General features: G+C 39.7%; 1 protein-coding gene across 1 annotated transcript; it reads right to left on the reverse strand.

The window, feature by feature from the left end:
- Window positions 1–1388: 1388 nt before the first annotated feature.
- On the reverse strand, window positions 1389–15867 carry kpna3 (karyopherin alpha 3 (importin alpha 4)). Its single transcript, XM_029530271.1, has 17 exons — window positions 15708–15867; window positions 13131–13175; window positions 9384–9473; window positions 8014–8043; window positions 7362–7414; window positions 7160–7255; window positions 6040–6125; window positions 5471–5557; window positions 5209–5378; window positions 4756–4800; window positions 4481–4612; window positions 4202–4330; window positions 3638–3742; window positions 3268–3339; window positions 2820–2982; window positions 2520–2614; window positions 1389–2435 (listed from the first exon to the last, which is right to left on the reverse strand). Exons 1-17 carry the CDS (start codon window positions 15774–15776, stop codon window positions 2337–2339), a joined length of 1566 nt encoding a protein of 521 aa, XP_029386131.1. The 5' UTR covers window positions 15777–15867; the 3' UTR covers window positions 1389–2336.
- Window positions 15868–16009: the final 142 nt, after the last annotated feature.

Here is a 16009-nt window from a genome sequence, read left to right on the forward strand (position 1 = left end):
GAAAGCATCAATGAGCCACCTTAAAGAGAAGAATTCAATCTAAAATTTATAAAAAGATATAAACAATCAGAGGCCAAAACGCTGTCTGTTGCTTTTCTCCTATTATTTTATTTAAAACAACTTTTCATTAGCAAGTAAAAATCTTGCAACAAACATAAGCTTGTATCCAATTCAGATACAAGGCAACGAAATTGTAAATCTTTAAAGTGGCTCGGTCTAGTCTGCTAGTTCATGACTGTACACCCTCTCTATAGTTTTGTTCAGTAATAAACAGCTAGTCCCAAAAACAAGCCTGGGCTGCTCTCAACAACCCCACCCATTTCAAACCCCAGTGTGACCCCCTCTCAGTAGTTAGCAGCCATCCAGAGGATCATCAAGTTTTCGAGACCTGGGCTAGGATCGGGCTCCGCATTTGGACGCCTCAAATCCGAACCCGCACACCGACTGGGACATGGGACGGTACATTAAAACAAACCGTCACCACTACAAAGAGAAGAAAAACACAGCCTGTTCCAATTTATCAGCATGTCATCACAATACATATGCAAGTCAAAAATAAAAACAATGAAACAAAGAAATATTGCTTCAACAAAGAAGAAAAAAAAAAGAAAAAAGAAAAACCTCCCCAGCCATCTATGACAGTAAGGTGATCGTCCATCCAATGACTGTCAGCTGCAGCAGCTTTGTACAGGCTTTGTGTAAATATATTCATATATTCATTAGACGGCAAAGGAGAGATACACATTACAATTTTGTACAATTATTCAAATTGAGTGATGACATGTGATCTCTTCATCAAAAGTAGTTAAGTACACTAAAGGTTGGGACCTGTACTCCTTTTACAAGCTTAGTCTCCAGCGAGTATAGGTCCCTTTCTGCAGGCAGGCATCAAAATGCCTCTCTGACGTGTGCATAAGACTGAAGAGAAGGAAATAACAGACATATGGAAGCTCCACAGACTCTACCAGAGGAAGCAGAAACATGAACCCAAAACATTTGATTGATAATAAAAAAAAAATTAGATAAGGTTAAGGTCTGATAAGAAATTTAGGTTGATTTTAGCTCAATGATTTGTTTTTTTTCCCCCTCCATTAAAAAACTCACCCCTCCCCCCAATCTGCGTTTCACATTACAGGAGAGTCCCGAGCAAACAGTTCACCGGATCACAGGACGTGATGACCAAGCTCATGCTGCAGAAATGGATGTCCTATGAGGGGCGGGAAGGGGAGGGGAGGGGAGGGGAGGGGGGGTAAACTCTACAGCTGACACACTGTTTCTCTCAAGTCTCTGCGCCTTCACCTAAAGGTGCTTCCTTCTGTGACAGGAACTGACATCCATAAAAAACAAAATGGTGCTCTGCTGAATCTGAAGCAGGTAATTAGCAGGTCAAACAGTTGTATGTATTGGAACAAAAAGTATTATGGCATTTTCTTCACATTTTGATGATTTTTTTTTTTTTTTTTTTTACAGTTTAAGTTTGACAATTCAACAGAGGTCACATTAAAAAAGTGACGTCATTGAATCAGAAGTCCCGTCAGTCAGTTTTCCACGGAGTCCTCTTTTTGCCTTAGAGCCCTTTCACCCCTCCACCTTCCCCAGGACTCTCCTGGAGGGGCAGCGGGGGTCCGTGGTTAATCATGGCTTAGTTCTGGGATTAACTCTTTAAACTGGGTGAGAAGGGGTTATTTGGGTGCCCAGCCATCGCCTATCAGTGTGCCTAAGTGTGTGATGATGTGTGTACTTGAATGTCAGTGTGCGTGCATGAGGGTGAAATAACACCAGAGGACAATCCAGGGGGAGGGAAAGCACAAAAATAAACCACAAACAAACAGCAGTATTTCTTCCCCTTAAGTGATATGATGGCTTCTAACAGAAGTATGCACACAAATTCTAGGTGTCAAAAATGTGTATAGGTGTGTGTATATGTATGGAAATGTGCTTGTGTTTTTTTGTCTTTGTGACGACATGACATTTGGCAATTTAACTTTGCCACGAAGGCTTTTTCTTCCTTCTGGTTTTATTTTTATGTGATATTTAGAAGCACTGGCAGAGTATACTGACAATCCTCCCGATGCAGGTTGCCATATGGTGATGGTGTCTGTAGAGTGTCCAGGACTTCTAGGAAGGGTTGCCATGTTCTGTGAAGGATGACCATTTAAAAAGAAAAACACTCTGCAGTGCAGAGGTGGGTAGATCCTTCAGTGTTGAGTTTCCATGTTGAAGTGATGCAAAGTAAATCCTTCGGTACCAGGTTGCCAGGTTGGAGGAGAGATGGATGAATGTCTAGGGTGATTACAGAATACCCGTGCAGCTGGTTGAACCAAACATCCTGGCTTTTAGAAATTAAACTCCTTTGTTTGCATGTTGGAAGCTGAATCAAAGTTAAAGGTTCCTCCTTGAGTGGTTTCGGGGATCAAGCTGGGGTCTTCATCAATCTAAAAAGGACACATGATGAAATAAAATCGATTTTGTTTGGAGGTAAAACAAATTAATATTTTGGGATGTAAATTGAAACTTACATCGTCTCCTGAAAAGTACTGATCAATGATCTCAAAGGCTAGTTTGTAGATATCCTCGTTCTCATGCTGCTGCAGATTTTCTATCTTCTCCAAACCTGCAAAAATAATAAAACAATGACAAATCATAAATTTTGCATTGTTTTTTTTTTTTAAATCACTAGTTAAAATGATATTATTTGCCAGAAAAAGAACAAACATACAACACAAATCTAAACCTTCACCCCCCCCCAAAAAAAAGAAAAAAGTAAAAAAAAAAGGCAGATGAAGGCAGCAGGCTCAGGAGTAATGCACGGAACAGACCTCCACACTCCTCAATGATCTCAGCAATGGTGCTGGCTTCATCTCCCGCCATGATGAGAATATTCTTGAGGCCATCCAGGACGACCTGCACCACCTGGGAGTCCTTCACTGACAGCAGGTTACAAAACGGAGGGATGACGTTCTGCTCCACCAAGAACTCCACCTACACAAACCCACACATACACACCACATCCATACTTGATTACAACATAGGTACATGGTTACACATGTGGAACATGTTCTTGTAATTCACTCAAAGTCCTTTACTAAATAGTAGGGTTATTAAGTTTTTTATTGAAATGATACATTAAATGACTGACTCATGTGGTTAGTGCGATTTTTGCAGCTCAAATATAAATATTTACAGTGCATTAAAAAAAAAAAGCTGCAAATGCATTTAATCATAGGCACCATATTTCTGTACCACTAGTCCCAAAGCCCAGCTCACCTGGTCTTTCCTCCCACTGATGGTGAGGTTGCTGATAGCCCATGCTGCCTCCTTTTGAGTGCCAAAGTCACCCTGTAGAGAGACAGGCTGTCACTAAGATGTGTACATAGCAGGTGTTTTCTACAGCGTCTCAATGCCGAAGCCTATGGAAAATCTAGGCAACATTTGCATTAGGTGTCTTTTTCATTTATCATAAGTTGTGTTACTTCTCTGGCTGCAAAATGTGCAACGTGTTGATGCGACTGAATACATGCAGTCAACACCAGCATTGTGCACGAAATCTGCTACCATCTGCTGAGAATTGAATATAAAGAGTATAAGGAGGTAAAGCTGAAAGAATGGCTTTCCTGTTCTTGCTCTGTGAACAAACCTTAGCCAGTTGGTGGATGATCATAGGAATCAGTCCAGCATCGATCACAGCTTGGACCTGCTGCTGGTTCCCAGCTGTAATGTTGGACAGGAACCAGACTGCTTCCTGCAAACAGAGCCATAATGCCACAGATTCATAACCAGCACTAAAGCTTCCACACACAAATCACATCGGCAATTATTAGGTTTGGCACCAAAACTGTTAATGGCTCCAAATCACAAATAATCCCCTCAAATGCTAATAGAATGATGAACATCCTTTCTTCATTTGTATGGATTAATAATTAAAAGTAGAGTGAAAAATGACAAGAGGAAATCCCAACTAACTCTACTGGGAATATGGACCACAACAGACCTGCTCCTGATAGATTACACTTCCTGAGAGAAATACATCTCTCTATTAATGAAGATGAACATCAGTGCAGTTCACAAAGAGCAGAAACCTGCTCTAATTCCACTCCATACAAACTACCATATGTACTAAATAATTATGTTCTGGCTGTAATAGTCCGTCAAATTTTATTTCAAAGTCACTAGAGGATTCATAGTAAATAAAAAAATATACCTTGTTGATCTTTTCTTTAGGGTGTGTGAGCAGATTAGGGAAATGTGAGAGGACATCACAGTTGAGCACAACCTGTGTCTGTTCATCTGTCCCCGTTACAATATTTCCCACTGCCCTCAGAGCTGCTGTCTGCAGTTTTCAGGACAGAGAAGAACAAAGAAAAAAAAACAACTACAACTTATTAATTCATAGAGGAAAAAAATTAAAATAGTCATTTCAGTAATGGCTTGAAAAATGCAATTGAATCAGTGAATTCATTCACATGAAGAAAAATCTTACCTGAACCTTCACCTCCTGATGGCTAAGGAGAGGCACAAGAAATGGAACAACTCCAGAATCAATGACCATCTGGATCTGCTCGTTGCCGCCGTCCGTCAGATAGGACAGAGCCCACACCGTGTCTACTAGGATCTAAATACCAACAGCGTGTAATAATTATTAATTTAGACTTAGAAAACTGCATGTTGGCAACAAAAAGAAAGTATTTCCCTGTACAAAGAAGAATCAGCAAACAGTAAAAAACTGAGATAATCACGCTTCATTCCGATACTTACATTTATATCGGTGTGGTATATTAGCACGCAGAGGGCGGGCAAAATCTGTAGGGAAAGAAAAGTAGGCTGTGAGTGGGTTGGATGTGGGCAGAGAGATTGATCAGACGAAGGGAAGAAGAAAACAAAAACAAACCAAAAAAAAAAACAAACAACAAAAACAAACACACACACACACACACACACACACACAAATAAATAAATAAAACAGCACAGTAAAAAGAATAGGGGAGAAAAAAAATAAAAATTAAAAAAAAAAAAAATCACAAAGATGAATAGCTGTCGAAACTAGACTTCAAATGGTGCCAAAAAAGCTTTATAGCTACAAAGTCCCCTGGGTGTTGGCACTGATTTGGCTACTGTAATGCTCTCTGTGATGCAGCCTGCAGTGACACTCGACTGCAAAGCAACATCCATCTGTCTGGCACATAAAAGCCTGCAAACACTAACACCCACCTCCTGCACAGTCTCCATTGGTGGTGGTGGATCCTTGTTGCGGCAGAGGTTAACAATGACCCAGGTGACATTGCGGAGGAAGGTAATGGGGATTGATGGGTTGATGAATGAAAGCAGGGGCTTGACCACACCCAGGGAGATGACATAGTCCCTGCACTGTGGACCATCACCTGGGCAAGCAAGGGCAAAAACTCAACACAAGTCTGAAGAGTTGCTTCCATGCCACACACACACACATATATATATATCTGACTTTACTCACCTATTATGTTGCCTAAAGCCCATACAGCTTGTTCACAAACGTTTTGGTGGGGGGAGTGTAGCAGTCGCAGGAAAAGGGGGACTGCATCTGGACACACAAACATCAATATATCAAATATAAATCACTTTCTTTTTAAAACAATAAGTACATGTTTTAAAACCAAACACTTCCTGGTTACTCATCAAATCTTGATTTTTCAAAAGATACATACTTGATTTTCATGATACACAAATGTGCCTAAAATGAAATAAAGATCCATTTAAAGTTTGGAGTTTTGTCATTTTGATTAAAAAAAAAGTTTAATTTATATGTGCTTAAGATTTAAGCAAACAAATCCTGTCTCTTCAATCTTCTGGAATCACATGATTACTTATCATGGCTCCCACTCTCCAGTCATATTGATTTTAATCAAATGAGTGCGCACTCTTATTTTGAAAGGAGGCCATCATTCAAAAATGATGCTGTGATTCATTGAGTGGGAAAAAAGTTTGCTTTGTAGACTGCAGACAGTACACAAACACAGACTGAATGGGTAATATAAGGGAACAGAGAATTTGGGGTCAACTTACTGGATTTGACCACAGCCTGAGTCTGTGCTGAAGTCCCAGACGCAATGTTGGTCAGAGCCCAAGCTGCCTCAAACTGAAGAGAGGGGCTGCAGGACAAAGAACACAAAACTAACCATGAAGAAAACTCCTTCAGTTTTTATCTTCTATTGGGATGTAAAGGGAAAATTGAATAACTATGATAATGAAAATCTGAAGTGCATTTCTATTGCCACTAAAAGTTGTTCAAGGCTGACTCCTCTGCCAAGTACCTAATACAGTTATCTGTTTTAGGACTTACAATAATAAAGACCTTTTACAACAGCTCCTCAAGCACCTCAAGTCTATTTTAATCAAAGGCTTGTTTCTCATGAAAGCACAATAACTTCTTCTTCCATGATGGTATTTTCAAGTGAATGATAAACACTTGTATACTTCCCACAAAAAAAAAAAAAAAATGATGATGCAACCAATTACTGTCGCTTCTTATTTATTTTACCTTATCAGGCATTAACAGATTTAATTTGAAGATCTCAGATAATATATTTTTCCTATTTTTGTTCATGCCAATTAGTGCTGGCTTTAATTCTGTACATTTCATTACAATTCTGTACCTCATTATGCCAAGCTGAGCTGGCTGTCTTTCTGCCATAATGCTCTGGCAACATAGACAATTATTTTCTCTTGATGGATGAACATGGTTTATACTTTACTGCTACATTCTGTACCAACTAAAGACAACACAATTGTCCAACATGAGTGTGTAGTCCATGTCTACCTTGCCTTAAGCTACGAGTGGTCATGGTAAAATCCTCCCTTAAATGTTTTTTTCAAGACCAACTATTCATTCTCCCCTCTCAGTGAGCACAAGGTCCTGGGAATGGGGGACTCCAAGAGACAGGAATGCTGTTATATTTGGCTTGGCCTGGACGGAGAGGACTAGCCAACTGCCCTGCGTGCCTCCACACACTCTCACGTGTGGACACAGTAGGAAACACACACACAGTTTCATGCACACAAAGCCTGTGAAGAAGTGGTGTAGCAGCATGACAAAATGCGCAGCAGTCTCTCGTATCAACTAGAACACCCAGCAGGAGACACAAGCCACACTAAAAGCTAACAAAAACTGTTTTTTCAGACTTACTTGTCGTCCCTTTCCAGGCATTTAACTAAAATGGGCAGGATCCCAGACTTTATCAAGTCGTCGATGGGAGGGTTTCTGTCACTTGAGAGCAGTTTTCTGACAAAAAAAAATATTTAAAAAAATTACAAATTTTTTTTTACAGGAAAGTCAAAAAAACAAAAAAACAGCACATGTATGTCTGTTTATTCTGTCAGTAACTCACCTGGCTGCTTGTACAGCGCTGAGCTGTATCACTGCATTATCACTGGTAGCATTCTACAGAGCAAAGGCCAAAATAAAGTAGAATTATCCAACAACCAAGAAGCTACAACTGATACATGTGGAATTGGTTAATTCACAGTACTGTGCAAATATTTTAGGCACTTGTTCTGTTCGATTGATAGATTATTATCCACTAATATCATTAGAGAAGCAGTTCAATGGTCGTATTCAATCATTCAGTGGCATGATATACACCAAAAACAGAGAAATAAGTCCTAAATAACTATCTTCGGTACAAAGAACAGTCAGGAGTCCTGCAGCAGATGATCCAGTCCTCAAATAGGCCTGAAAACTACATCATGGTGTTAGGACTACATGAGGAGACAGAACACAGGAGGAAGCCTAAATCCACTGAACTGTGGGAGGTTCTCCGTGATGCTTGGAACAGCCTACACGGCAGACATCGAAAAACTGCATGCAAGTATATAGAGGAGAGCCAGTGCTGTAGGGTGATCGCACTAAATACTGATTGACGCTGTCTTAATTGTACTTTGTACAAAAACTATTTTTGAAAGCAACCTCACTTTAATTTTTAGTGCCTGAAATGTTTGCACAGTACTGGTTAAAAGATGGCTTGGATGATTAATTCTTACCTGTAAGATGGCATCAAGTGTAACATTTTGCTGCACAAAAAGAAATGAGGACGGCTATTAGCACTTAAGTAGTTTGAAAAGGATGCTGCATTCAGTGTCAGGAGCTGAGATTGCATATGCTCAAAAGCCAGCCTGGTCCTTGATTTCCTTAATGGCATCAAGGTCAATAGTTCATATTTGGTATCTTACTACTAATTAGATATAGGCGTAAGGCTGGAAACATAAGGCAGGAAACATGTCAAAGTGAAACTGAGAAGTCTTCACATAAAAATGGCTTTGGCTAAAAAAAAAAAAAAAAAAAGTCTGGCCACATTCAGAAAAACTTGGAGGACAGTATGTTTTAATAGGTTGACAAACCGCAGGCTCAATTAACTGAAAATATTTTCAAATTTCTACTTTTTGAATAATTACAGGGTTCATTTAATCTTTGCTGATTTTAGAATTGTGTTCAGATTTTTGGACTGAGGTCCATGACATTTCTTCTGTGCGGCTCAAAGTAAAAAAAAAAAATAAAGGCAAACAAACAAAAGATTAATTTCTCAGGATAAGCCAGAGAAACATTATTACATCTTTGAGGCTGTGGCAGAAGTTTCACCAGATGTATAATTATATAAAAGAAGTCTACATGGACAGACACACCTAGATATAAAAAGATTTATTAATTAAATAAATAAATAAATAAGCAAGCAAACCACCAAACTGGTAATGTAGTGGCTGTTAAAGAGCCAGCTATACGAGTTGATAAACATGTTGCACAACAGTCTTGAGCAGATGGCACGTTCCTAGGTGTCATGGGACTGTAGATGTTCAAATTTCTGTTCTTGAGCTCTTTGGGAGCCGTTGTCTGTGTAGCTTGTGTATTGAACTGGAGTGGAGTCTTAAAGTCTGAGGCACCTTTTTGGAAAGCAGTTTCAGACTTTTGGACCCCACTATGTTTCTGAGAACACTGAACATTTATGATTCCTTTACAAGAAAAATGACATCTGCTAAGGAAGATAATGTGTTGTGATGGGGTTAGGACCCCTTATCAGCCATTAAATTTACTTTTTTTTTTTTTTGGTCAGCAGCTAATTCCAAGATCAAGAATCTTTCAGTCTCAACTACAGAGACCTTTGAAGTAATAAATCATTACCTGAAAATGTAGATTTAATTTCCAATGTAAATGCTACTTTTGGAAGGACATCCTGCTCACTATCCACAGAGCTGTCCTCAAACACATTTTACTCCAAACACCCGATTTCTGGTTTTCTGTACCCCACACAGCGCACATTAAATACACTGCCCACTGGATTTTAACACTTTTGACCTGTTACCTAGACAGTCTGGTCTCACTCCGTCTCTCTTGCTCATACCCAGACACCCACACTTACTCCTTTGAAGTCTGAGTCGACATCAGAGTCCTCCAGACTCTCCTCCTGTGGGACATTTCTCTTCTTCAGTAGATGTTCGTCTCGTTTGTTCTGTTGAGGGGGGGCAGAAAAGCAATAAAGGGGATGAGAACGTTTCTAATGCATTGATGAAAACAAAATTAAAAAAGTAAAAGAGGTTCCCCTCCAAAACTATTTTCCTCTTCAGCTTTCTGGAGTTGCTTCCACAAGTTTGAAATCCCATTTTAAGTGGTTAAGTCTGAGAAATGTCTCTGCAGGCTAATCTTCAGAGCAAAGACATTAATCTTTAAAGGATAGTGAACCCCCCCTCCAGCAATCACACACACACTGAGCATAAATACACAGATGTATGTGGACGGAGACAGGCAGGAAGACCCACACCTCCAATCAACTTCCAGGGCATGTGAGTCAGCGGTAGGAGGAGATTCCCTTGCCCTACATTCCTGTGCATCATACCGTTGTGCGTCACTTATGACTAATCAGCTAGTGCAGTGCTTCTTGCGGCTCTGATCCAGCTAAATGGAATGTGCTAGATTTCAGACTACCTCAGCACTCCACAACAGTGACGCTCTGTATTTTCATACTCCTGCCTGTGATGGTGTTCTGAAAATGTGTACTGATGGCTGTGCTGGTCAACATGTTTTTTTTTTTTTTTGGTTTGTGTATGTCCATGTGTATGACCAGTATGTCTCGGACTCTCTCTGAAAGCACTGTACTAAAGCTTACTTTGATGTCCAACTACGATGTTTGGCTTTACTTCCTTTTGTCACCTCTAAACTAAGATGTGAAAGCTAAACTGTACCGAGCAAAGACTTGCCCCCCGCCCCAATTCCAGGAAACATTAGACATCTGACATCACATAAGATTCAAGTGGGAATTTTTTTATCATAACAGATGGACCAAAATTATTATTCAATATGCTGTGTACACTCAGTCTGTAAGTACCACTTACTTAGTTTGACTTTTGTTGTAATTAAAATTCTTGTTCACGTGCCATAGTGACTAAGTAAGCAGTCCAATATAATCCACACCAAATCTTAAAATAAAAAAGGCGATAATCAAGATTGGTCTTCCTAATGTCAATCACATTAAAAAAGAAAAAACTAAGAATTATTCTTTCACCAACAGAAATGAGCCTCCAACTGTGTGATGACAAAAACAACTTCAGACCCATCAGCAAGATTGAAAGCATGGAATAAAGTAGAAATACAAAACAGCACACAAATGAAAAGCAGAATGTTAAAGCTATTAAAAGTGAACTGCCATTGCACTTTATTCAAACCATTTAGACCCATAAATTCAGTTAGAAACATTTTGTGGAGTCTTAAGACGGCGTGACTTATTCCAATGATCTCAGTGCAGGAGCTCTGTGCCCATGGTCTGAGATTAGCAAGCATCTTTCTGAGGATGTGCTTCAACTTTGACAACTTCACTGTACTATATATACCATTTTACCTATATGGCTCTTACTGAATTTTCACAGGCAATTCTCACCTAAAAATCCATTAGTATGAGAAAGACATATCCCATCACCACAAAAGCTGTCTCCAGCTGTCTCCATGAGTGTCAACGAAGCAGCACAGTCTGGGCATCGTTTATTTTGAGTCCAGACAAAGTTTGCATACACAAATCCTGATTAGACTCAACCAAATGCTATTGATAACACACAAAACCTGCTCTACAGGGTGAAGATGGTAGAGTTGCACAGCCTTAAAAACGCATTGCTTTGAAAACACATGTTTTAACAGGTTATAGCTCAGCAATTACAAATGACCTGAAAAATGTACACTTGGAAAGCTGATAGAACAACAACCAACCAATTAAGAATAGGATGTGCGTTATGGTTGTATCAGAAAGAGAACAAAAAAAAAACCCAACATATTAATGTCAGGGGATTCATCAAAGGATGAAAAAATTCTTGGAGGCTTACGAGTTGGGGAAACAAAAAAAAAAGTGTCACAGTTGATTGACTGGGTCTTATGTAATTTACAAAGTGTTACTGGATGATGCAACAAAATACAAACATAAGAGAGTTGAGCAGAAAAACGTATGGTATACTAAATCTTCTGTGAAGCATGATGGTGGCATGTATGGCTGACATTGGAACCAGCTCACTGATGAAATCAAGGCTGATAGGCGCAGCATGAATGCATAAACACATCTGCTCAGATCAGAGTGAATGCATCTAATCTCGTTGGGCAATACTATGCTAAATATGCAGCATGATCATAAACATGAAACGGAAGTAACTGCCTAAACAAACAGGAAACTCAACTGAGTATGGCTTTTACTTTGTGAAGGTCAGCGACAAAGCCAATATCCCCGGAAACAACCGATGATGTGAAGACTGTGTGATGTATCAGCTAGAATTTGCCACTTTAACCTCATAGTCCATGCTTCATTCAGTCATTAGGTTTTGGAGCAGAGTAAAGGGCCAAAACATGTGATATTCACGAGTTACATACAGTTTAAAATACTCTTTTACAACATGTCCCTTTGTTCATGTTTTAAACCAAAAATTAAAATAATAGTGTTCTTTCAGAAAAGAGAAAAAGAAAAAAATTATAACATTCTTCCTTTTTGGAAAAAATAAAGAAATACCATCACTGTGTTGATACAGTGGGAGTGCAGTAAATCATCAACCAAACAATAGTCTGGTATAAAAAAAAATTGATCCTGGTCCAACTTCTGTTGCAGTGGAACACTGACAACACACTTTGTTTTTGCCAAATTGAATATATTCTGGGTAGAAGACCTTATAGCATCTCGCTAGAAGCATTGTGATCATATTATTCTGTATTTGTAAGTACTCTTAGTCAATCTTATCTCTCTACTAGCAAATACCCAATTTTACCACAAAATACCTAAGTGTAGCAAATTTCATTACAATTTCTAGGGAAATGCTGAAGCTTTTTGATTTTTTCCCCTTTGGATCTGAAAATTCATGAAATCTAGGTGGAATTGCCAAGAAACATAAAAAACATCTGGATGTGCTATTTATCCCACAACAGTTAAGTGTGACAGCGATGTGTTTAGCTGTGAAAATGTTCTAACAAAATCTGTGGATGATCGTGACATCATTTATAAGCAGGTGTTTTCTGGTTAGCCAGCTGTTATGTGAAGATGACTGACATCTGTCAGATAGTGAATATTTCTCCCTATATGCCCAAGGTAGCTAACAGGAAGGTAAGCCAAAGAAGTCTTCATCCACCATTACATTTCAACATCAGAAACCAATTCATGCTAAGATTGGTTCATGGTCCATCTGAAGTAGGTCTGAGAACAAACTTCTAAGACATGCGGCCTATCTCATCAATAACATGCATTTTTAGATGTTCCAAATATCAGACAGATTTTTGGGTAGCCTCTCTGGAAAGTTATTCGTGGCACTAAGTTCTTCATTTGATCAGTGAAACTAATAATTGTGTAACAAGTGGTAAGAGAGCGCCAAAAAGAGAGAAGTTCAATACTTGGCTCATTCCTCACTCCACGACTGAGAAGTCATGGTGTGAAGTGGGTTTGAATGTGAAGTCCGCTGTATTAGGGGCAGTAATTAATAACAATGTGAGGAGAAGTGTTCTTCTGAGTGCTACCGACAAAATGGAAACCATAAATTTATGACTTTCAACAGTTCTCATATATATATATATATATATATATATATATATATATACATACATACATACATATGTGTGTGTGTGTATGTGTGTGGAAAGCAGCATCCCTCACCTTTCTCAATTCAACTGTCACCTCATTTCGATGTCTTCTCATAGTCTGTAACAAAGACAGAAAACGAAAGGAAGGTCAATAACAACATTTGTCACACTTCAGAGAAATTCAACAATTACCTCACGATAAATCACTAAAACCCCACACCAAAATTGTCAAGCTGCATGTTTCCTTCTGTTTATATGGCTCACTAATAAACAAAATAATTTCAGGATTGTAAAACCATTTGAAAAGCCAAATCTTTGATAGCATTGCAAAAAGTTTGAACTTTTTCAAATTTAGGCATAAATCTATGACTAACTCATAAAAGCAGAAACCATCACCAACACATTCTGTAAAGCATCTTTATATCCATGAAACTGAAATAATGAGACATCACATTTTAACAAATTGCTGTATTTGAGTTCTGTTTCCAGTTCATTCTGAACAGTTTGGGATGGTCCAAAACCTTGTGACTGTTTGAAGAGGTCATGTTGCCTTCCCAAATAGCCTCTTACGTAATCTGGGACAGTCATAACTCAAAGAGGCTACAGAGGAGATTGGAGTCTCCCACTCAATGCAAAATGACAACAATGCAAAAAAAAATGTCCCTTTCGAGACAGCAAAACATCAAAATACAATAGTGCCACCTTAGTGTCAAGAAATGAATGCTGCCAAAGACTCTTATATTGGCTTTATTTGTTTTTTTTGATTGTTGTTCAAAAAAAACCAACACCTTGATAAATGGAACTATAAATTTTTACTAACAGTTACAAACCTGCTGAATACCATAGAGGGACCACAGAAAACTTGATGAGACTTGACAAGATGCTGTATTGTTACATAAATTGATCCAAAGCAAAACAACATTTAATTCGATATACAAAAAGCAACATAGCCCAGTAATATGGTCTGGAACATGACAGACTACACTACTAAGAAATTAAAAATTGTTCCAAGTGATGACTGAAAAGAATAACAATCTGCTAGGCCTGACCTAAATAAATAAAATCCAAACCAGCAGTTTTCCCCTTTGCTTTAGTCTGAGTCATCCCTTTAAGAAAACTCAAATCTCATGCACTGGCTGTTCGGAGGACCCATGTCAGACGCCTATGCCTGAAATAGCATTAGGAATGTACAAAGTCTGTCTGTTATAGTAGCCATGTGCTTGTTCCACTGACTAGGTTTCAAAACAACCGCCTATGGGTCATCAATCTGTGCTTTGTGGCCGTTAATGGTGAAACTCCAACCAGCACGCAGATGGATTTTGAGGGGGGCCACGGTCAGACATACCTTTGTTGGAGGATTACTTCAGGATTACCATCAGATCAGTACAACACAGCACAAGTGTGTTTCTTTGCTGGTAAACTATCAGGCCGAGAGTTGCACATCAATTCATTTAATACACAAATCAAATCAACTATACTGCATTTCTGTCATTTCATCCGAGTCTCCCTTTAACCCAACATGCTCTTCTTCCCTCGTCTTGTTTTGTGTGTACACAGCTTTTTCCAAATGGTTTTGTCTTCATGATAATGAGCATTACAGATAAATGCTGTCACACAATTTTATATTTAGACTTGTTAATTGAATGATGCTGCAATACCCGGCGTTTCAGGCTGGAGATGTGACAGCAGGACATTCAGTCCAGTGGTGGCGTTTTCTATATTAAAGTGACTTATCAGTGGGGCATCTGCAATGATATCATACATTTTCATTTTTATATCCATGTGTGTGTTAAGAAAAATGTCAAGTGATAACCTTTACCAAATTTCAGAGCCACCCTTCCAGCCTCAGACTAAGTTAGCTGTAATAATACAGCAACATAACTCTCTCTCTAATCAAAGTCTGAGTTGGTGACTTTGGCTTAGTGTATCAGACCATTTGCTGAGTTTAGAATAAGAAAAATTGGCCCTGAAAGTCGGTCATCGCATCGCTGCCGCTCAGCTAACAGTTTTCGAGACTTAGCTAGCAGCTCGGTTAGCTGGCTCACCTGGCAGGACGTGCTAGCTAACAAGGAGGGGCAATGTTTGGTCAGCGTTTGTGTGGACCAGCCGTGTCACGTTCAATCGTTGTAATCCGACGTTTTAGTAATGTGTGTAACATCCAGGAGGACGAATTGGCGTTACTTTATCTTATTTGGATGTAAAAACAGACTAAATGTCAGGATTAAGGGGGCCGGCCGGGCCCGGTCTGCTAGCGACCGGTGTGTATCGAGCTAGCTAGTTAGCATTAGCTGGCAGTGACAGCTACATCGGTCCCCACTGATTTCTCCCAACCATTTCCTCCGGTCCTACTGTGATACTTTTCAAATGTTAGCTCACATTCACTGCTGTCAACGTGCCAACCTCCATGCCAGCCGTCTAATGATGTCTGGATTTAGCAAGAAACAGACAGGCCAACAAGCACTTCTGATGGCGAAAGCCTGACGAGAAAGCTGGCATGCTAGCTAGCTAGTTAGTTAGCTAGCTAGCTGGCAGGCAGCTGCAGCCGGGGCCAGGCTCCCCCAACGAGGCCCAAAGTCTGTAGCTTTCTGCGTAAAAAACAAAAAACAACTCGACTCGTGTCATTTGCAGGCACACTCCAGCGTCAGCTCACCTCGACATCACGTCCCTTATTTTTAAAACTCTTGATGCGGTGGTTTTCCAAGCCGGCGTTTTCTGCCATGGCTGTAGGGCTGTTCAGCTATCACTCCGGCTTTTCTGGATCTCCTCAGTGAAAGACGAGGCTCGGCAGCTCCTCTGCTGCTGCTGCTGCTGCTGGATCCGGAGAAGGGGAGGAGGCGGAGGGGTGGAGTTAGTGCATATCCTCCTCCTCCTCCTCCACGGGCTGCCCTGCTTTCCGCGGCTTCCTCCCGTCGCAGTAATAATAAATTCATCCACAATTTAGCAGAACATCCT

The sequence above is a fragment of the Echeneis naucrates genome, chromosome 21, assembly GCF_900963305.1.
Source record: "Echeneis naucrates chromosome 21, fEcheNa1.1, whole genome shotgun sequence".
NCBI classification, from domain to species: domain Eukaryota; kingdom Metazoa; phylum Chordata; class Actinopteri; order Carangiformes; family Echeneidae; genus Echeneis; species Echeneis naucrates.

What these genes read in the sequence shown, in the direction of transcription:
- kpna3 (XM_029530271.1), bottom strand. Translation starts at nt 15,776, where the DNA reads ATGGCAGAAAACGCCGGCTTGGAAAACCACCGCATCAAGAGTTTTAAA. An exon ending in TGCCTGGAAAGGGACGACAA is followed by an intron (nt 6,126 to 7,159) that starts GTAAGTCTGAAA and finishes TTTGTCCTGCAG; the next exon opens with CCCCTCTCTTCAGTTTGAGG. An exon ending in GATCATTGAGGAGTGTGGAG is followed by an intron (nt 2,615 to 2,819) that starts GTCTGTTCCGTG and finishes TTATTTTTGCAG; the next exon opens with GTTTGGAGAAGATAGAAAAT.